The sequence below is a fragment of the Saccostrea echinata genome, unplaced genomic scaffold, assembly GCF_033153115.1.
Source record: "Saccostrea echinata isolate AGI-Se365-2 ecotype Australia unplaced genomic scaffold, CSIRO_AGI_Sech_v1 ptg000081l, whole genome shotgun sequence".
NCBI classification, from domain to species: Eukaryota; Metazoa; Mollusca; class Bivalvia; order Ostreida; family Ostreidae; genus Saccostrea; species Saccostrea echinata.
This window is the reverse complement of record NW_026889830.1, coordinates 1,603,604-1,628,006: the sequence shown is the minus strand read 5'-3', so window position 1 is coordinate 1,628,006 and position 24,403 is coordinate 1,603,604. Positions and strand designations below refer to the sequence as shown.

General features: G+C 33.4%; 1 protein-coding gene across 4 annotated transcripts in view; it reads left to right on the top strand.

Annotated features, from left to right (window-relative positions):
- Window positions 1–24,403, top strand: part of LOC133176714 (short transient receptor potential channel 7-like) — a 56,203-nt gene that overhangs the window by 17,500 nt on the left and 14,300 nt on the right. For all 4 annotated transcript variants that reach the window (XM_061311789.1, XM_061311790.1, XM_061311787.1 and 1 more), the window contains 9 exons: window positions 3,693–4,343; window positions 10,172–10,333; window positions 11,260–11,427; window positions 12,273–12,534; window positions 12,762–12,918; window positions 13,672–13,796; window positions 14,298–14,482; window positions 14,743–14,861; window positions 16,003–16,094. In XM_061311789.1, coding sequence (XP_061167773.1) covers window positions 3,693–4,343; window positions 10,172–10,333; window positions 11,260–11,427; window positions 12,273–12,534; window positions 12,762–12,918; window positions 13,672–13,796; window positions 14,298–14,482; window positions 14,743–14,861; window positions 16,003–16,094 — 1,921 coding nt within the window. The remainder of the gene's footprint in view (window positions 1–3,692; window positions 4,344–10,171; window positions 10,334–11,259; window positions 11,428–12,272; window positions 12,535–12,761; window positions 12,919–13,671; window positions 13,797–14,297; window positions 14,483–14,742; window positions 14,862–16,002; window positions 16,095–24,403) is intronic.

Genomic DNA, 24,403 nt, shown 5'->3' with positions numbered 1-24,403 from the left:
TACATGATTCTATGCCGTCTCATTTATTCAATAATGACAAATGTGTTTGTCCTAGAACAAGGCATAAAACGAACTATGTGAAACATTCAATCTGTATTTTATTTGTCATTTATTGAGAATGATGAAAAAAGATGGATAAATGGATAAAAAATCATACAATCTTTCATTATTTTATTCTATATTATTTGGATGTATCTAACAGCGCTTTATAGGAAAGAATAACCAGAGGTTGATACCTATCTGTAGGACTCAAAAGTAGAAGATATACTACAATCAATATTAAGCATTAGATCAGGATCTCAAAAAAGTAACGAAAACGACACAAATTAGCACCAGGTAGAAATTCTTGATTTACTGTTTTATCGTGTATCAAAGCTAGAAATACCGATGTTCAGAGAAAACAAGAAGTCTGTGAGCCAATGCTCACTGATAATACCCCCCGCTCTTTGAATATACGCTCTTATAAATCCCACCATATTGTATGCCTAAACATGCAAAGAGTGTGCTAAAATTTCAAGCTTCTGCCGTGTGTACTTGCTGAGAAAACTGTGACGGAAATTTGGTACGAATAGACGCACGGATAAATAGGAAGTTGATATCGGATTCCTAACAAAATTTTTTCATCATCACATTTCCTTAGTTATGTATTTATGTTTTCTACAATCCCCTGCATATATATTGTAATAATGTCGCCCATCTGATTCGATATGCAAGAACTTGTTCTGAATTCAATCAATTTTTAAACCGGGGTAAGCTACTGACAAATAAGTTGATGTCGTAAATTTTTTGCAACTATCTCGTTTACAGTCAGCATTTTGCAATTATAACATGAGGCAAAATATTAGGTCGTTACATTGACCTTGGTTGCAAATACCACCTGTTTTTTGGATTGCATTTTAACTGATATTCCAATTTTTAGATCATTAATTGTTTTTATATCATTTGACTACGATTACTCCGTTTACTTCATCTATACACAGAGCTGACAGGTCGACAGACGATGCTTACTTCTCCTCTGGTGTTTTGCCCTGTTCACAATTCGTATTCTTAAATGAATTTATGAGATTGATCTTCCTTATCTTGAACTTTTACAGGCCGTTTGATTGATTGTTTGATTGTATGTTGTTTAACGTCATATTAACGTCATATTAGAGAATTTTTTACTCATATGGAGACGTCACATGCTTTAGGTTATGGGCTACAAATTTTGACTTATGCATGGCTCTTACAACCGTAGCAGTGAGGGGTCTTTATTTTGCTAACGTCTACCGTGACAGTAAACTTTGAGAATTTTATGCCATTTTAAATTTGGAATAGTTACATTAATATTCACAAGCTAAAAATTATGAATTCTGTCAAATTACTATTTTTGTACCATATCTATTACAGTTAAGATGATTGTGAAAGTATACTGCCTTTCCTTTCACTATTTTTTTTCCATTTCGTTCATATGAATCATGAAATTAGAAATAATCATAAAAACATCCCACTTTTACAAAAGTGTCCGTAGTTCAAACAGCTGTGGTGATCACCATTGTGAAGATAACAAACCAATCCTGCCCAAGGTCGCAATAAGCAATACATATTTGAAGTAGAGAAATCACAATCCTCTGAAAACATAGGTGGAATCAAGTGCCATCGACAATTGAGCATCCCACATCCCCTGGCGATTGATAACACCCGCCGTGTGCCCCCTGTCATGATCGGGTAAACGGAAAAATCCTTAGACAATTCAGTCTGAAAAGAATTGTCTTAAAATTTGTATGAATGACGGTCAAGTTTCGACCTAAGGATGTGATGAATTGTATTTGCAAAATAGGTGATTGTATCGATCACAAAACTTGGGAGATATCCTTGTATCATCAACTTATTAGTCAGAAGCATGTCTTATTTGAAAAAATAGCCCTATGCGAAGACTCTTCATATTTAGTTATATTGCAGAATAAAAATAAAAAGATATAGCTTAAAACCAATAATATAAAAAAATTCAAACTGGCATATATCTGCTTCGAGAATCAAAGGATAAGGTCAAAAAGCACCAAGATGCTTTTCATTCAGAATCATATTGCATCTATTAAGACATTCCTTTTAAGTTGATACGTTAGACCATTGTTTTCCTTTACGGATTACTCGGCGGGTGTGACAGGTAGACAGGGGGTGTTTATTCTTCTTTTCCTAGGCAACTGATCCGACCTTTTGTGTTTCTTTTGGTCCTTGTTTTTTTTTTCGTCTGTTCACGAATCGTACAAAAACGCATATTTAGAGAAAATTAGAGAATGTAAATATAAGCATAAGCAGAACCTGTCCGTGCCGACAAATTATCGTACGGCGCTATTCAGTAGTATTCAATTTGACGGCACGGTCAGGTGCTGTTATAGGACCGACGACATCCAAAAAGAGAATTAAATGTTTAATTGAAATTCACATTTTAACTCTGAAAATATTCATTTTAACCCCTAAACATTTAGCACATAATCAATAATACGTAAAAGGATCCTCTGTCAGAAAAGAAAAGAGTAATGCCATGTAGATCATGCATTCATTCCAAAGGATAGGGCTAGATTAATTTTGATAAAAATGATTTGCTAGTACATCTTAAAGATATCCCTTTCCTGGACATCTTGTAAACTGTAATTATATTGAACAGTAAGCTTTTCACCAACATTGAAGAATTTTCTGTTACCTGGATCAAAAAATATACCCCAGGAAAGTGATCTATGTTGATTATATATATGTATAATGTTAACGTACTTAATTTGCAAATAAGTTTTAAATGGTCATAAGACCCCAGAATAATAATTCCTGTTCAATTCATTATTTATTTAAAAATTATCTTCCTTACAATTTAGACAATGAACAAATGAAAAAGGTGAAGACAACGAACAGTGATCAATCTAAAAAATCTACAAACAATACAAATCTGTGAACAAGGCATAAAACACGGAACCCACAAAATTCCAGATGTGGGATCAGGTGCCTAGGAGGAGTAAGCATCCCCTGTCGACCGGTCACATCCGCCGTAAGCCCTATGTATTGATCAGGTTGAGTATAAAAACAAACGCCAAACAATAGTAATAATAGTACCTATCAAAATACTGCACTTACCTTATCAATACAGATTGCTCATAGCGTTTGACCGGTCGACAGGAGATGCTAACTCCTACTTTGCAACTGATGCAACCTCTGGTGTTTCTAACGGTCCGTGTTCTTGGCCTATTCACGATTCATTTTGCTTACTGGATTAATGAGATTGATAGCTATTCGTTATTTTCATGTTTTACTTCCTCTGAATATATATGTCACAAACCATAACTACAACCTTTTTTAATAATTCATGTTTCCTTGTAGCCAAAATAATAATTATAAAGAAAAAAAGAATAAAACTTGATGTACATGTATTTACGTTTTCTTTGTGCAGATTCCTTTGTCGCATGTTATAGAACAAGCTAGGTACCATTCCGAACTTTAACTAGAGGGCTTCTATTTAATGCTAAAAATTATCAAAAGCTGTTTTGTTTCTGAAAATGCGCAACATTTTGCGATCTATTGAAAACTGTCACCAAAAAATGTGTGGAAAAATTAACAAGCCATCCTGAAAAGTTAAATGGCCTGTTTTAATTTTATTTAATAAATAATATCTTTAATAGTTTTAGTTCACTTATAACTAAGAAATGTTTGTTATTTTTAATCAGCTTACAGACGAAGAGAGGGTATACCTCAATGCTGCCTCGATGGGGGATGTGGGGATCGTCCGTCAGTCTTTGGAGGAACCGGACGGAGCCCTAAACGTCAACTGTGTGGACTATATGGGGAGAAATGCCCTTCATCTTGCCATTGACAGCGAGAAGATCGGCGTTATTGAGATCCTCATCGATAACTTGAACTTTAACTGCATAGAGGAGGCACTGCTTCATGCAATTAGTAAAGGAGCAACGAAAATCGTTAAATTAATTATTGAACATCCTAACTTTATGGCGGGTGAAGACAGGTTCAAAAGTTTTGGAGTAACTGAAGCCTTTTTCAGGACAGAAGAGAAAAGTCAATTTCCTCCAGACATTACACCTTTAATTTTAGCTGCTCACTACAATAATCATGAAATTGTTCAAATGTTTTTGTCTAGGAATCACAAAATAGAAAAACCACATAGCATATCATGTAAGTGCACGGACTGTGCTACGAAACAGAACTATGATGCTTTGAAACGGTCTCGATCACGTTTGAATGCATATCGGGCTCTGGCTAGCCCGGCATACATGGCACTTTCTAGTCCTGACCCAATTATGACGACCTTTGAACTTCGACAGGAGATGATGAAACTGGCAGAGGTGGAGAAAGAATTCAAAGTGAGTATATTTCAAATTCTTGTGATGTGAAATAAACATTTTACTCATTTGACAATTCACTTATACAAAATTTTACGTATAACTGAATACATGTTTCGTTTAAGTATAGCATTTGTATAGCATACCATATTGTTTAATTCTGGTATAACTCTCTCTCTCTCTCTCTCTCACAGAAGATTCTAGATTTAACGAATCTGGATCTTTTCATTTGACACTATATGAGATCCACGCAATCCATATTATTAAAAAATACGTAGATAGTTGCAAAATATGTCCATTCAATATGAACAAATAAAGAAAAACAAGATTAACAGACAGATTCTATTCCAGACCTGGTATAGGTTTTTTGTAAAATGGCAATTTAGAGATCAAATACAGCAGATTATACAAAATATAGGGTCAGGTTTAATTCAATTTTCCGACAATTTCCTGACTAATTCAGATAAAGTGGATCAGATTCCTCAGAGATGTAATACCACAATGTCGACCTCAAATACACTATGAAATAGTCAACAGATAGAATGTCGACCTTAAGGCATGTTGTAATTGGATAGTATATTGTTATGGGACTGAACAATTTGGTTCAACGGCCTTTACTGTTTTTCGATTCATGGATATTTACGCTAAAGGCATCCTAAATCAAAACAGGTCTTAAACTAGAAAAAGGCAAAACACTTCTGTTTTTCTGAAATATTCTTTGATTTCCAAGAAATACATTATATACTTTCTTGAATTTGAATATACATCTTGGGAATGATGAATTCAAATCCATTCCGCCATATTACAATATATATTTTTTTTTTAAATTAAAAAATGAATCAGTATGGAGAAAAAAAACCCTAGTTTGTCTAAGTGAAGGAAAGTAAAGTCAAGTGTAATAAACATGCACAGTGAAAGAGGGACGATTATTATGTTTTGCGTTATTACATTCTTTGTCTTGAATAACCATGTTTACGAATGTTAGTTCTTCAATACAAGTAAGAATTAAGGTATTTGATAATTCCAATGCTTCAGACTTTATAATGTTTAAAATCAAACAACACTATTATTAACTATCTGTATCCACAAAAACGAAAATATCATAATGCTTTACATTAATTTCAACACAAGATTACACTTAATTCATTGTGTTTAAAATCAGTTGAGCTTTTGGCTTAAAGAAATAAATAAACAAATTTTTGGCTGCTATTTTTTTAAATCAAATTTTTGGCTGCTGTTTTTTTTAAATTATTACACAACAAACAAACTTTTTCGCAAACTGTGATTATGATTATACGATGGGAGTCAATATGAACAAACTCATTATTACAAAATTACAATTCTTTTTCATGACACATGGAAATTTTGAAAGCAAACTTACTAGGCAATTAATTCTATACCACAATTATGAAATTCATATCACATTGGCCATGCATTAATGTATCTAAGAACGTTTTCATTCTCTCAGTAATACAACCAATTGCTAACTTATAAACAACATTTAATTGACTAATCGGAAGCCTTTTAGAAACAGCTGTCTTGGCTTTCCGGTCTTTGGAATATATATCTAATTTGTTAAGATTCAGAAACTTTTTGTTGTATCATTTATTGCGTCAGTATGAAAATCAGTCGATAACAAAAAGTGATTAAGCTCAATATCCAATAAAAATATACAAAATGAAGAGCAGGGCAAACAAGAACAAGTGGTTGAAGATAGGATCGGGTACCATAAAAGAGTAAGCATCCTTTGTCGATCGTTCACACCCACCATAAGCACTTTGTCTTAGTGAGGTAAACAAAGTGAACCGTAGGCAAATCAGCAATAAAAGAACGACCTAGCAATATTTTTGAAAAAGCCAGTTAACATTTGCTCCAAGGAAAGGTTGAATTTGTGAACAAAATCCTTGTACCGACCCTAGAGTATTCGAAAAATTGACTAACTAGATCTCTTTTCAAAAAGCGGATTTTCACCCTTGGCCAGGGAAGACATGCCTGAATTGCCTCGAAGTATTTCATCTGTGATATTTAACATGTTGATACCCTTGTTTAGAAATTGTTTGTTTGTTTGGGTTTTTTTGTTGTTGTTTAACGTCCCTCTCTAGAATTTTTCACTCATATGGAGACGCCACCACTTGCCGGTGGAGAGCTGCAAATTTTGACCTATACTCGGCACACAGGCCATTGCGCAGTGAGGAATCTTTTTCGTGCCAGCAGCAACTGCGACACGGGACCTCGGTTTATACGGTCTCGTCCTAAGAAGCGGTCTTCACGTCCAAAAGTGGGATTCAAACCCGTGAAGTAAGGATCAACTCCTTACTCCTCGACTCTAAGCCAAACGCTCTAACCACTGCGCCACGTGGGCGACGTTTAAGAAATTGATCGAACGTAGAACATCCATTCAATGAAATTTGGAGAATTCCCGAAAACCCATCTAGCCTTGGAATTTAGCCATTTTTCATTTAATAGAGGAAATTGTTAGAAGACCTTATATAATTTACAAATAAACGATAACATTGTATACTGCAGGTTTTTCACTTTCATTTATTAGGGCCCCGCTCTGCGGGCGCCCTATAGTGATCAGTCTGTCCGTCCGTCCGTCCGTCATTCCGTCCGTCCGAGATCTCTTGTCTGGAGCATATCTTCTCTCTCCTTGGCCCAATCTGGCTCATACTTCACCCACAGAGTGTCTTTGGGTAAAGGATGTGCAGTGACCTTAGACCATGTTTCTAGGTCAAAGGTTAACGTCAAAGCAGAATTATATGAAAAATCTTTGTCCGGAGCATATCTTTTCTCCCCTTGGTCCAATGTGGCTCATACTTCACTCACAGAGTGCCACTGGTCAAGGAATGTGCAGTGACTTTGAACAAAGTTTCTAGGTCAAGGGTCAAGGTCAAAAATATTTTCTCTCTACTTGCCCCAGTCTGGCTCATACTTCACCCACAGAGTGTCTTGGGTAAAGGGTTTGCAGTGACCTTGAACCATGTTTCTAGGTCTAAGGTTAAGGTTATAGCAGAATTATATGAACAATCTTTGTCCGGAGCATATCTTTTCTCCTCTTGGTCCAATGTGGCTCATACTTCACTCACAGAGTGCCACTGGTCAATGGATGTGCAGTGACCTTGAACAAAGTTTCTAGGTCAAGGTCAAAAATAGGCTACCTTACATTTTTATGTTTGTTGCTGAAAGCGGGGACCTTTGAGTTAGGCACCATCTCAATGATATCTAGTTCCCTATTAAATCTCATTTTTTAACTGCTCATAGAATAAATCAGTTTTATTTAGAATGTAATGTTGTTTTAATTAATGGAATCATGTTCTTTTTTGTTCCAGTTATTTAATTATGTACATATTTTCTATATTTTAATATAACGAAATCTTTGATTGTTTTTCTCGTTCATCAATCTGAATGAAATGTCCCTTCAATATAGTCCTTCATTTATCTTCAATTTCTTCTTTTGGTCATATTTTGAGTTTAATTAAAATCATTTATCCTATCAAAGATCGGGGTTATAATATTTCTGGTCCTCTCTGTTCTTCTATCTGTCTGATTGCTAAAAACTTAATAACTGGCTTTAACTTTTGCAGGCAAATTCTTCACGCACATTCAACTGTACAATGTTAAAGTCTTTTTAAGGTACTCAGATCAAAGTCTGTCTATTAGTCTGTGATTAATTTATATAAACAAGCATTCTGAGAGTATTGCATTAGCAATACTAGTCCCCTACCGGCAAGTGTAATCTTTTTCCGTTAAGAATTGAAAATGCCATAATTCCGTCAAAAATCAATGAAGCTCGACGAAATGCAAGCTTGATCTATAACTAATCAAGGTAAAGTCACGTACCAAAGATCAGCTCAATATCTGAAAGCGTTTAGAAGAAAATTGCGGAAAACCCCTAAAAATTGAAAAGGCCGTAATTCCGTCAAAAATCAATGAAGCGGAACGAAAGGCAAACTTTTTCTGTAACTCGTCAAGATACACTCACATACCAAAAATCAGCTCAATATCTGCAAGCATTTAGGGAAAAAATGCGGAAAACCAAGCGGGACAGACTGACAGACAGACAGACAGCTGGACAGGCGGACGGACAGACTTAGAGGAAACCTATAGTCCCCTCCGGTTTCACCGGTAGGGAACTAATAACTACCTAAGGGGATTGCATGTAACATATTCCAGTCTGGATCATGTTTGTGTTTAACAGGATATAAAAACCATCGCGATGGGGATTTGTATTCGCATATTTTAGTTAGTCGTATTTTAATATTGAAACTATTCTTTTGTTCTCTTGGACAACTATCAGACAACCTTTGACGAAAATGAGCAGAAATATGTCTTACTGGTAAATCTATGTTCTGTGTGCAGGGGTTATAAAGCTAACTAAATTATCTATTGAAAATCCATTTTATTTGAGAAATTATTCTTCTTTACATCTGGAGCACAAAAAGTCTTTGTTTTTGTGCTAACCAATTAAGGAATCACTGTCTAGTTAGTAGAGTATGCCAGGGCATCAACGATAGTTGGAAACGTGGGATAATTTGCATAACGGGCGAAGCCCGTTATGCATAAATTATCCCACATTTCCAACTATCGTTAATGTCCCTGGCATACTCTACTAACTAGACAGTGATTCCTTATATTTCCATTTCATTTTGAAATAAAAATGTAAATTTAGATTTTAAAAATGTAGACTAATTGATTTAAATTACACGAGGCCTCACATGTCAATTTCAATAGTCCCCGCCCACTGACGTCAAACACAAAGACAGCCGCACGAGAATTACATGCATATTAGGCCTTCTTAGCTACTGACCTTTCGCTTGGCAAAATTTGCATTCCTTTAGAATGATCAAGAAATCAACTCTCCTAAATTTCAAAGAGTTATCAGAGAGAAAACAAATAGAAATGGAAATATTAAGTCATATATTACTTAATTTTTAAACATTATGATCTCTGGGTTCGATTATAAGACCATGTGGCTCTCCTCCTTGTTCAGGTTCTCTTACTAGAAATTCGTCTTCTATACAGCAAACCGTTTTCTTAATTTTATGAAATAGTAAACAGTGGTCCTCTACCAGCATTGTAATTTTCACGTACCTTAGTCAGGTTTGTAATAAAAATAGACGCCTATTACCCTTGGGCCTCCTGTTTCTGCTATGCTAAACCTTGGCAGTATAAAGACATTCTCTTCCTTTAGATTCGATGGAATATCAGGGTTATGATTGTGTTATATCTTGTAGACATACTGAAAAAATTATCAAAATTTATTTCGAGAGAATACAATGAATATTTATTATAATTAATTTTAGTTAATCTCAACATCAACAGAATTCAATGTAATTGTAATTTTATATAAATCTATTATATTTTTAACGGGTTTCATCGTAAGCTATTTTAAAGCATACTTGTTCGTTAAAGACCTCAGTCCAAAGATGGATGACACTTTAGAATCTTTTATTACAATAAAGGGAATGAATTTTACGTTTGAATTCATAATTTTTATAAGAAAACCAGCATTATATTCTAATATAAACGATACAGTTTGCTTAAATTTGAGGAAAAAATACTTCCAAACATATATTGCTTTTCTGAGTTTGTGGTATGTCAAAATCAAACAACTTTGCAGATGTTAACAAGGTTGAAAAGAAAGCTAATCGTAGCTAAATGTAGTAACTTTGGTTTAAATTGCTGCAAGAACTTTCTGTTTGTGTTTACGGATATATTTAATTTGTAACGTATGTACTCAATTATAGCAGTTTTAATAGCCCCAACGATGAATTATAATAACAATTAACATTGCAAGTCTAGTGGCAAACATTCGGGTGCAATATTGTATCAGATACAGTGTTTTACAGAATGAATACCTTGCACTGCTGGAACAGTGTATGAACTTTGCCTGTGAGTTGATAGATCTCTGCCGAGGTACACAGGAAGTTGAGGCCGTAGTTAGTGAGGGAACCGGATGTGGGGAGCCTCTGGCAAGACTTAAAATGGCAATCAGATATCAGGAAAAGAAGGTGAAAGTTGTTTACTATGATCGTAGAAATTTTGTTTGAAAATCATTCTGAAAAAATATCAATGGGAATATTATGCAATACAATGATTAGAAAGATCTGTCTTCAATTATCAACTGGACTGCAATATAGTTAATTTATAAAATCAAATAATACAACACAAAACGATGCCTCGTTTCATTGAAGGAAGTGGAGGTTTACTCATTTCTCAATTGACTTTTGATAGAAACTCAAGATGAAAGCATAAAGATTTATGTTCAAAGGGTCGACCAGGTCTTGTCTTTTGCGCATTGCGTAGACATTGATCGACGAGGCAGAAATAACAGGAGGAAATTATAACTCTACCATTGAACCTGTTACTTTGTAGTTTAATAAACTTAACTTTTTTGGATAATATTTATGAAAAAAATGTTATCCTTTTACTTAAGTTAATCGTTGATTGAATCTAAGAGGCTTTGCAAATTCATGTAATTACATCAAAATCAATGAATAGAGCATTTTTTTTCTAAAATAAATTCCGAGCCTACTTTTCGATGACTCTAGACTATGGCACATATCCAGATGAAGTTTCCGGTCATAATAATTCATTTATTTTAACATTATTTCTTTATTTGATGTCATAGTCAGTTAAGGGTTTTAGTGGACAAAATAATACCATTGAAAAGGGATCAACTCTAGATGAAAATTGATATGTGTAATAAAGCCCAAACCAATATTGCCCTTATAAAGATATTTGATCACTTGAATAGGGGTTTTCTATTGTATCGAAGATTTTGAATTAGGTGGGGTTTTTAACAATACCAGTTACTGTAACGTCAGTAAAATTTTTGAAGTTGCAACCTTAGAGAATAATAATATACATGTATATATGTACCTTCCAGTTTGAAAGATTTTCCTTATTTTTTTTGAATTGATTTGTAATATTGTAGTTTGTTGCCCATCCTAACTGTCAGCAGCACATGACGACCCTCTGGTATGGATCAGAGATGAGCTTCCTCCAGTCTTTAAGTCTTTGGAAACAACTCGCCTTCATTCTTCTATTTCTTCCATGTATTCCGTTTCTCTGTGTCGCATATGTCATTTTTCCAAACACCAAAGTAGGTACTTATGAATATATATATATATATATATATATATATATATATATATATATATATATATATATATATATATATATATATATATATATATATATATATATATATATATATTCCCAAGTGTATCCATATATTTTGTTTATTGCGAGCAAAATATACATTTAAATGAAGACTGATTTTTAGATAACATTAAATAAAAGCTGCTTGTTAAGAAATTTAAAAAAAAAAGTAAGCGAAAGTTGAAAACTTATCATCAGTCCAAGGCAAATGAAGATTAAACTAAACGTATTTAAATGAAAAGTACATAAGAAATATGTGAATTGACAAGATGAAATAAAATATAGGTGATCTGAGAATAAAAGTGACTCAACAAACACTAGACATTCAAATAAATTGGTAGACTTTTACATATCGTAGCAGGATAACGTCTGTCAGTAAGGAACACACTAGTACCTAATACTCGATGCTCAAAGAACACAAATCTGTCATAACCGATCGAACATATTTTGATAAGTAGAGTTTCCGAGTTGCTGATGAATTAACTTCGTAGTCTGTTTGGCGCGAGAGGCCAGATAGATCAAATAACTTGTCATCGTTTTATTTGCATTCGCAGAAATGTGAAATATTAATAATAACCACTATAGGCATACACTATTGGGAAAAATTTAGTTGTTTGAGAACTAAACTTAATATGCAATTGCTTAAAAATACTTCTCATTAAAATTGAAAAAAAAAGTTTTACTGTAATATATCTTAATTCTTTAATCTTGTTATTGTATTGTAGAGTCTTTACTGAAATTTAAATTAAGTAAAGATATTTATTTTTGATGCTTGCTTTGTTACAGCCGGGAGAGGTCATGCGCTGTCCCGTGACAAAGTTCATCACGCATGCTACGTCACACATCTGCTTCCTCATCTTACTGGCTGCTGCAACATTCCGCTTAACGGAGAGCGGCGTAACCATCACTTCCACAACAGATCTACATAATCCAACATACGAATCGCTGTCCAAAGAAGAAAAAATTATTAGTTTATTAAAAGAAACTTTAAGGCCTGCAAATACCTTACTGACTCATGTTCAACTATGTATTGTTTTCTGGATTTTAGGTAAATGCATCAGGACAATATGATTTTACAAGACATTTTGACCATAATTATTCAAAAAAGTGTTTATGCTAAATTATTTTATGTAAACATCTTATTGTGAGACCCCATTTAACTTGACCCGCTTGAGTGATGGTAAAGACTGCACCATCGATATGAAATCAAATCAGTGATTTTAAATATTACTTTCTTGTAGCCATTTTCTGATTTTGTCACGTTTGTGTTTACAGGTTTATTATGGATAGAATGTAAACAACTTTACAGTACAGGATTAAAAGCCTATATCACAGTATATCAGAAGCTGATAGATTTTAGTGTGCTGTCAATGTACCTGGCTTCATATGTTCTCCGTTTCTTTACCGAGTATAGAATAGCACAAGCTGATAGGTAAATTTTTTTTGTGCTTGGAACTTTGTATAAGTTTTGTAAGTTTTTATTGACGGTTCTAGGGATGATATTTAAGGTGATCTTAGGTTGATATGGAATACTAGTACATAAAAATTAGCATGTGATGTCCATTAGACGCCATATTCACATGAAATTAGCTAAACATAGTTTTATAATCAAAGAGTACAGGAAGCGTTAACTATAATTCACGACGTTTATTTATATTTAAGATATTTTTACCATAGTTTACGCCTCAATCTACATTTAACAAGTTTAAACTGTACTTATCAAGTACTAAGCACAGTTATTTGATAAATAAAGTCACGATTTAACAACTCTAAACTCAAGTTAATGAATGTGTTAAATATTGTTGGCATTCTTAAACAATACATAAAGATTACAACCAGCGAAAAATACATGTGTAGCTTTAATTATAAAACTTTTGTGATATTTTGGCGTACCACAAATAATTATTGGTATTGTTCTTTACATTATTATACTCTCCATGTTCACGTACCGTTTGAGTTTTAGAGACGGCGGTACTTATACCTGTATTTAATTAAGTCACATATACATGTATCTAATTAAAATACTTTCCCATCCCTTTCACTTGAAGTAGTCACAGCTTACAATTTTTTTATCGTAATAATGAACATAAAAGGAAAATCAAGTTGTATGACTCCTTCAACAATGCAAAATTGAAAGAAAAATGTGTGTTTTACATCTGAATTACTTGGATAATTTGTTTTGCAGGTATTTTAATGGTACAAATATTGCAAGAGATCTTCTCCGGCAGGAAAATTATACCTACTTTAACTGGAAACTAGATGAAATAAGAAGTCCGAAGAACGCACCAATAAATTATTTCATGGAAGCCTGTAAGAACAGCTGAAGTATTATAATGTTATAAAATACAGTTAAACATCATCATGAAATCTACAACAATAAGTACAATACTTTTATCTTATTCTTAAAGAATGGAATCATTGTATGACTAGTACCAAAATTCACAAGTACTAAATAATCTAAATAATTTTTACAATATTTATTCCACATTTGTTCATTCAAACTTATATCGATCTTTGAAGTTTTATAAAAAATTTATTGGACGTAGGTCATACAATTAACACGTCCTCTTTTTCATATATCTATGATTAAAGAAAAAAAACCCTCCTCTCTTGCATCCAAATTTAAAAGAAGGGGAAGCTTTTAAAGATAAAACTCTTTCGCAAATAACATTATTCTCTCCAGAAAAAAAAATGTCCTTGTTTTATTGGAAAGTGTTCCAAAATGATTCATCTCTCAAATGACTTTTAACCATTGCCTAGTGTAGTTTCCTTTGCTTGTTATATACACTGTACTTCATACGTTTTTAACAGCACGGTTTCACTGGAAACCGAACGACCCTGAAATCGTGTCAGATGTGCTGTTTGCCATTGCTAATGTGATAAGCTTTGCTCGAACTACCTACCTCATGCCCGCGTTTGAGGTCCTGGGGCCTCTACAAATTTCCTTGGGCCGTATGATTGGTGACATTACAAGGTTTATGGTTCTCTTCACCTTGGTAAGCTTTGAAAGTATTAAGGAAGAAACATTATCTATATTACTTTTAATCAGTAAATTGAATTGTAAGAAAGAGTAGACCTTTTTAAAAACTTGTTCCTCACATTCTTATCTTTTGTCCAATTTTTTAACTGAATTTCAGTTTTTAAAATTAGGTGTGGGTAACCCAAGTAAATTTTCTTTGACAACAAAGGAAGGAAGAGGTAATTTTTTAATTTTATCCTTGAGAATAAAAACATATTTTCTGTACTGTTTTTCTAGGTTCTGTTTGCCTTCATGGTTGGCCTTCATAACTTGTATTGGTACTACGGCGCTCAGAGAATCAAGATGGTTTTGAATGACAAAACTGTATACGTACATGCTGCGGAAGCTTTTCAGGGGTAAGTCGTAATCTAAAGTAAGGGTGTGCCTGGCATGGTCACTATGGCTATTTTTAAAAAGAAATTCTGTTGTAAAACTGTTTATTTAATCATTAGTATTAAGAGCAGATATAACGTGATTTTCTTATAAAGAAATATTATAAATATGAAGAATTCTGAGTTTTTACTTGTCAATTAATGACGTCTTTTCTTGACAATATTAGATAACAGTAACTAGTGTACAGCAAAGGATGTTTCATTTCTTCTATAACAGCCAATAATTATCATGAAGATTAAATACTTTTATCAATAATTATCACACTAAACCGTGTGTGATGGATACTTTTTGTTTAACTCAATTTTATCTAAATCTAGTAAAACTAAAATTATATGGATAGGAAAGCGCTCTTTTGCATCATCATTTTTTTTCTTCGTAATAGTTAAGTCACTATCAAAATATAGATTTATAACACACATACACACACCCTCGCACCCACCCACCCAAAACACACAATCGTATATATATATATATATATATATATATATATATATATATATATATATATATATATATATATATAATCACTCCTCCGTGGCACCTGATCCTGCCATAATTTACACTCTGAATTGTCGACGGATTTTCCCGTTATTTCCCGATCATGACAAGGAGCACACGGCGGTGTGACCGGTGGCAGGGGATGCTCACTCCTCCATGGCACCTGATCCACCTCTGATGTTTTGGAGGTCCGTGTTTGCTCTGCTCCTATATTGCATTGTTTAATGGACATTAAGCTTGAATACTGTTCCTTATCTCCATATATATCATATATATATATATATATATATATATATATATATATATATATATATATATATATATATATAATGATTGCACCGAGGAGTTTTCTTCTAAGCGAATTCAAATACACCATCTCATTCCTAAGATCATTTTTTCAACTAGCCTGTGGATCTAATAACGTTATATTCAATCATTTCAGTTTCTTCTGAATTTGCCAAAATTTGTTTTAAAGAAAGTAGATGACCATTTCATATGGAAAGTTAAAACTTTCTTTCTACTGGGGATCGGTAATTATCTACAAATTATTTTCCTTATTGTGCAGCATTACTTGTCACAGCTTACTTTTTACGTTATGTTTTACAGTTTACGCCAGACCTTCTACAGCTTGTTCTGGTCCATGTTTGGACAAGTCAGTATCGCAGATATAATTGTTCGACATCCGGGTCCCACAGGAGGTGAGTGGTACAGCATGCTGAAAAGCGTTTGGTATCTTGTAGCCTCTTGTATCTTATATTTGTCATGCTAATATACTTACATAAATGCATTCTTTTTTCACTCTTTCCTTATCTTCACGGTCTAATGTAATTCTTCCTGATAATTCTTTCTCTTTCTCTTTTCTTTCATATAACACAAGTAGATAAATGATAGGTCTTCTTTTACCCCTGGTTGGATCATTGAAAATTATGACGCAGTAGTTTGACACTTCAAATAGGACCATTTTGGGACTTGATTACTCTTCATGGGTGTGAATTAATGAGAAAATGAGCTACAACAGTGTGTTCATATCATAAAAATAGCTTTTGACTTGTGTACGGTCAATATGATCATTTAGCTACTCCTGAAACACTGTATTCACCTCGCCCTCGTCCGCTCCATTCAGGAATACCATTCCAATTTAACAGTAAGCTGGCATTAAAACAAGTCAACAAAATATGGTCATTTGAATGTCAATATTCTCTTGCAAATTCTCTGGATGTTTTAATATTGTAAAAAATTAAAACAATAGTTATTTTTGCAGAATCTTAATGACAACTTGTACAGGTGTTCACTCCATTAAAAAACTAAATTTCATAATTTTAATTTTTTTTAGTGTGTATAGTTTTTTTTAGAAACCAAAAGATACAATTCTTTCCTCAGGATACATAATCATACATCTTTGTAAACAATCCTACCTTAAGATACATCTAGGTCACTTGAGTCATCGAGCCGGCTTATTCCTAAATGCGCATTATTTGAAAACTTTCAGCATTTTCAGCTTCTAAAAATCGACTGAATTCACCTTCACCCAATGTCAGTATGCAGCATTTGTGAACTGCATGGTCCCAGCCCCCTGCAGCTTGAGGGATGGGATTGAAACATCAAATTTCATTTAGTCTTCGAAAATCTTCTGTGTACTCCTAGCACGCTTATAGACTTATTCTTTTACATCTACCAACAATGTAAAGTTCATGACCATCTTGATTAAGGCTTAAGCCCCTGAATTGGGCTAAATTAGTCAAATTCGGATGAGACCGTGTAAACCGAGGTCCCGTGTCGCAGTAGATGCTGGCACGAAAAAGATCACTCACTGCTCAATGGCCCTGAGTGCCGAGTATAGGTCAAAATTTGCAGCTCTCCACCGGCAAGTGGTGGCGTCACCATATGAGTGAAAAATTCTTGAGAGGGACGATAAACAACAACCAAACAAAACATTCGAAAATGTGAAATTCATGGCCCTCGAGGTCAGGCTACAGGTTTGGGGTGAGTTGATCAAATATTGAAATATTTTTAAACCTTTGAAAATATATTTATGCCCAGACAAAAAGCAAACTGAATAAATGGTGACAATAACAGGTTATTGGTCCTTTCCAAAAATTCATTTTTGTGTTCCAAGGCTAAAAGCCCAAGGTGAGGATTTGTTGATCATATGTATTAAAATTATCTATATTTTTAAGACCCTCCCTAGGAAATAAGCACCAAGGTCGTTGAATGTAATAATAAAGTCGTCGCGCAAAACAAAAAAAAAAAAAAAAAAAAAAAAAGAAGGTCTTTTCACATGGTTGAGCGTGTATGTATCTGATGTGGCTGATTTGGCCATTGCCTGAAACATTCATAATACTTGGGTGACTCTCAAGGACCATAAACTGTTCTTTCCTTGTCTTTAATCTTTATTTTTAATTCTTACATCAGAATAAAAAAAATATACTTTCCTTGTGCTATGTATATGTAACATGAAATCAGCGTTATTTGGATATCCTTGAAATTCCTAAAATTAAGAGAATATCTATTATTTCTAAAGGAAGAAAACTCCGTAAATGTGTCATTTTTAGACTTTTTCTGTTAAAAACTTAGAAATTCATCAAATAAATGACATCATATTTCCAGAATAGTCCTCCTTCGTGCCACATTCTTTCATGAATTATCACATTCATACACTCTACTCATATTTAAGCCAATTTCATAACTTTTTAGAAAAAAAACGAATTTTAAGGGCAAAATAAAGCCCAAACCATACCTTCTTCTTCCCGATTATACTTTCTTCCTGCAACATATACTACTCCTACATCGGGATATATTTTCTTTCATAAAAAAAAGGAAACTAATAATTGTGTTATTATCTTAGTATTTTTCTTGTAAGATTAATTGATTTCAGATGTAGGGTTTAAATCACCTTACATAAAAGAAACTTTCTTTCCTTGCTTCTGAGTCATTGTTTATCTGTCGGATAAGCTCTTTGACGTAACAACTGAAATGATACACCAAAGAGTTATTAAATCATAACAATAATAAAGTGTTTCTTTTTAGTGGTTGAAATAACAAACTCAGAAACAAAATAACATAGCTATTTTTTCTGTTTTCTTTGAATTTGAAAAAGAATTCCCATTCGAATCATACTCCTGGTCATTAGCCTTTTGACCTTGACTTTTATTCAACTCGCAACACATCTAATGACAAGGTCAACATCAACCCTAAGATCTTAGTCTTTCCCATCTTTATCATCGGTCAACCTTTCGATCTAAACGTTGTCCCCCTCCATGCAAACAAAATCAATATGATTATTTTTCTCCATGATACTGACTTAATAGCTGTATGACTAATTTTTTTTTACAATTAAGCTGTCGGGAAACACAAATCAAGCAAACTTAACAGCTCGTAAAGACGCAATTCTTCTGTGCTCGCAAAATATACATACGACAAAACGTTTATCTCAAAGCCTCATTAGCACTGATCTTTGCAATATGATATTGAATTAAAATTATGTTACATCTGAAGATCAGGATAGTGTTAAGCATAACCTTTTTTTCTCTTTTTGTAACATTCGTAAAACAGGCCAGAAATAAAATATGACTTCCAAGCTCGAGACCCTTCACCAATACTTGTACAAAAGTCTTGTAATGGTTTTTGTCAGTAGGTCAACGAACAAACAATATAAAAAGGATAAACAGTACACGTTATAGATAAACCTTTGCAATGATTGTAGAAACAGTTGCAAAATGGTAAGCACAAACACACAAACAATCCAGATGATGGTCAAAGAAGTTGATATACCCAAATCTTAAGAGCAGGACTTAAGGAGTGGTCTATCAACAGACAAAATAAATAAAATTCCTAGCATCGAGAATTACTGATATAATGTTTTACAACATGAATATTAAAAAAGTACAATGTCATTCTGGAATTTTATATGGAATTTTAATGGAGGGCAAAAGATAAAGAGGAATCAATTAAATATAATAATATTCCACATCTTTTTAAACCGCTGCACACACATCAAATCAGAACGCAGTTGTGTACAAATAGACGGAGGAAAAATCATGTGCACAGAGGAGATGCGAAATGAATCAGGTATATAGAGAAGCATGTTATCATTGCTTGTGTAACCAAAAAACAGTCTTTTAACAACGATTTTTATTTGATGAATTTCAGCATTAATTTCAGCATTAATTTACCCCACGTATTGTTTCATCATTGATATGTATTAGAACTTTGGCTGACGTTATGAAATTTAGAAATGTTGTATCATGTTTTTTTACTGTAGCAAGTCTGTTAAGTAATTTTACCCATTTTTGTATGATACATGTAATATAGAAAGACAAGCATGTTTAGAATATATATATATATATATATATATATATATATATATATATATATATATATATATATATATATATATATATATATCATACTGAAGATCACCAAATTTTCGAGATACTTTTAATTTTGCGAGATGACTATTTGGTGTTTATAAGCGATAATTTCCACAAACTCTGGTTATTATTCTATATAATCTTTTGTACTACATGTACAAATATACGCGAGAATCAATTTTTTGCGAGTAGGTAGTCTTGCGTACTTATGCGAAAATAAAATTTCGCGAATAAAAAGTGATCTACAGTGTGTGTATATATATATATATATATATATATATATATATATATATATATATATATATATATATATATATATATATATACATGTATCTGAAATGTTAACCCAAAAGCATAAACCTGTTATACCAAATATAAAATATATGCATTTAGGAGTATATTAAAAGAATTTGGAACTTTGGATATTAGCTTTAGATTAAACTGGGGGGCACTGTGCTCACAAAATGATTACCCCCACCCATATGAGTAAAATGGCAAGCTCCATGTTTTGCTATGGGAAACCCGTAATATCTTTCCAATCGAAATTTTAGATAGGGGGTGCACAATGTCACTTTGTAATAAAGATTCTGTGAAAGTCTCATTGGTATAACAGGAGTGTTCGATAAGAGATGGGTACCCCAAATATCATAGAAAAAATGTCAGTGTCCATGTTATCTTAGGAGAAACCCCAAATATCTGTAAGATTGAGACATAAAATACTTGTACTAGGAGATGCATAATGGCACTTTTTAATAAAGATTCTGTGAAAGTCTATCCCGTTTTATTAAGTGGTATAGGAGAAGTTGTGGATAAGAGATGCGTACCCCCAATGTTGTAGAAAGAATGTAAATGCCCATGTTTTGCTATGGGAAACCCAAAATATGTGTCTGATCGAAACAAATTATTGTTACCCCCAAGCGTAGCGAAGGTACGGACGGACACCATCACTATATACCCCCACCCCCCACCCCCCGCAGCTTCTTAAGTGGTGGGTATGTAAATCACCATTTATTGTTTGTGAAATATTAAAACTCTTTTTTTTTTTGGTTTATTGTTTAATGTCCCTCTTTCCCTCATATGGAGACGCCACCGCTTGCCGGTGGAGAGCTGCATTTTGACCTTTATACTCGGCACTTAGGCCCATTGAGCAGTGAGGGATCTTTTTCGTGCCAGCACCTACTACGACAAGGGACCTTGGTTTATACGGTCTCATCCGAAGGACCGGTCTAAACGTCCGAACTCAGTGGAATGTCTTCTAGTATACTCTGGATTCAAGTTTGATGAAAATGTCTTAGTCCTAATGGAAGTCGAGTCAAAATAAGGATTTGAAATATTATACAATTCACACGCATGAATTCTACCTAAAGAAAGAAAAAAAAACATAGAACTTGTCGAGTCAATTTTATCATAACCCACTTCCCGCTTGAAAAGCGGGGGTATATATTGACGGTGTCCGTTCCACCATGCATCTGTACATCCGTTACACTTGGGGGTAGCCATTCCTGATCTGTAACTTCTCTTATATCACTGAATAAAATCAAGTGAGACTCTCTCAGAATCTTTATTAGATATTACCATTGTGCGCCTTCTATTTTGCGTTCCGATCGGACATCCATTTGGAGTTTCCTATAGCAATACCTGGACACTGCCACCTTTTATGGATGCCCATCTCTTATCCACAGCTCCTCCTATACCACTGATTTAATTTAATCAGACTCTCTTACGTGTGTCATTGTGCACCTCCTATTTTACATTCTTATTAAACAGATACCTGGGATTTCCAATAGCAAAACATGGACACTACCATTCTTTCTACAATATTGAGGGGTACCATTTCTTTATCCAGCTCGTCCTATTCTGCTGAATACAATTAAATGAGACTTTCACAGAATTCTTATTACATAGTGTCATTTTACATTTTGATCGGAGATATATTTTGGGTTTGGCAAAGCTAAACATGGAGTATGCCATTGTACTCATATGAAAAGGGGGTATCATTTTGTGAGCTCAGTGCTCACAGTAACTTTAGTTTTATGTATTATGATAATTGTGTGTTAATCTAGAATTGTTCTACATATAATAATGTTTTAAAAAACGTTAAAAGAACTTTCAGTATTTGTTTTAAATACATTAATAACAGAATATTAGCGATAGTTACATTTTGTCAAATTAGTATGCGTGCATCTTTATGTAGTGTACATTTAAGTTTGTTCCAGCTTTCATGCACATGGCTTGGAGCAGATATACATTGCTCTACATGCATATAAGTGTAGCTTTCAGTAGAAGATATCGTCTGGTTACAAATATTGTAAAGGATTTGAGACCACAGACGCGATAAAATTCATTTACTAATCAAAGTTTATAACGTTCCTGTAAAACCTTAACTAGATACAAAATTTAACACGGGGGAACAAATGCAAACTCTGTAGAACAGCAAGATTACGATTTAACACATTGATACTAGATGTAGTGAAACACCCAACTTCCTTTCATGTTTACAAATATAAACATAGCAAATCTCTATCGAACTTCATCGTGTTAATGTTCTCGTGCAATGTAGATTTTTTTTTTGAAATTGCCCCTTCCTTTTAAGGGTCCGAACAACTCAAGGTCAATAATTTGTATTTAAGTTAAGAAAATAACTTTTTTTAAATATAAAACTTACTTTGGAAACCTTAGTTTTAAAATTCCTTTTGCGACTATGTTCAGATGTATTTGCGTTGCGTTGTTTACTAAGGGCCAGGAGATTTTGCTTACTTTGGTCACAAGGTTCTTGGAAAGTGTTCCTTATAATTCTCCGGTGACTTGCACTGAACTCTACGCAGGTAGGTTAAGGCTTCCCGAAGAAATATCACATTGCACTCTGTGCCTTCACAACTCTGAACTACCAAAATATGACGTCATAATGGAAAATGACGTCAAGTCACTGCAAACTTGAGGTGTTATAACGGAGAGAGTGTCATGAACTTTACACTTTATTTCAAACTACATGTAAAATGCTCGACAGCTATTGCAAAATTCACGGGTCGTTAAAGGTTATTTAAGTCTTATATGTCCGATTATTTTAAACACACACCGCTTACCTACCCTTGATTGAAATTCCGCATGTTCAAAATGCTTATGAAAAATATACTTTTGAAATGTACTATGTTTTATACCCTTGGTTGGAGGTAGAATTTATTTTGCGTGTATAAAAGAGTCTGGCGCAGGTGATTAATGAGGATTAATCTGAGAATTTTTCTGGAAATCTGTAAGAAGAGGTTGTTCTCTAACTGAATCTTGCTTGGGAAAAATGTGTGTTGATTTTGTTTTAATATAGATTACGATATTGTGTGGAAAATACCCTCAAATTTGTAGGTAAGTTGAATTTCTCACGAAATATTTTGTACCCAAGTAAAACTATAACTTTCCCCAAGCACATTTCTGATACACAAGGATACGATGAGTTTATCTATATAACAAAATGTTAATAATTATTGTGTTAATCAGCTGCGCCGAAGCGATTTATATGAAACACTTCCAAAAATTATAAATGACCGTCACGTGATCAACAGTCATGTGATATCATAACAAATATGTTAATGTGTAGCCGAAGAAACCTTCTATATAAATTGGAAGTACTAAAGTTCAATACTTATAAATTAAAACCAAAACCGACCTCCGAATGACATATTATGTTTTGAGCACATTTATAGCTTCGGGAAGCCTTAACATAGCTGCGTATTCAAGTATAATTAAAATAGATATTAAATGATAAAGATGTACGAATGGTATTTCCACCTCTCTATTACAGTTTTATTTTTGGTTGTTAGGCATTAACCGTCTTTTCCTTTTTAGTGTATTGCAGTTTATATGTCTAAGATTAAGCTCGTATCCATAACACTAAACTGAATTTTAGTTATTACATATTTTGTTTATATATTTGGAAAAAAAGAACATATATATTACTAAAACTTCATATTAATTTAATCTAATCTATTTTAATGGTGTTCATTCACCCAGCAAAACTCAAACTGAAAGAAAAAAATTGTTTACTTATCACAGTACTCGGTATTGACGTAAGAAAAGAAATGAAATACACCTCCTGCGTCAAAAGAAGTCTTGGACCACCACTATATAGATACAATATAGATATATTAACTGGTACACGTACATCTGTAGAAAAAAATCGATTTCGATCTTGAAATAGACTTCGTGCTAATTTTGTTTTGTCCAGTCTAAATGTGTTCGAAATTAAACGTTAGACAGAGCATGCCTCTAATAAGAAATTCTAAAAATAAACCAGTCAATCTTTATATAAGGTCGCGCACACTATTTCAGGCTCTTAGACTTTTCACAAAGGCGTATGATTGTAAGGTAACCATTTATTTTTTTCTATTCTGAATTTAGAATAATATGTAGAAAAATTCAAAGTATATTTGTTAAATATATGAATTGAAAGGTATTTTATTTCCAAAGTAACTTAAGAACGATAAACTCTGCATATCCTCTTGTTTATAAATACCTTTTCCATGATTTTTTCCATGCCTTGTTCACGACAAGCCATTTGCTCGAAAAACTATTTTTGTGTAACACCATCAATGTCTTTTGAGAACGACATGTACATTGTTCCGCATGAAATGCATGATATCATACAT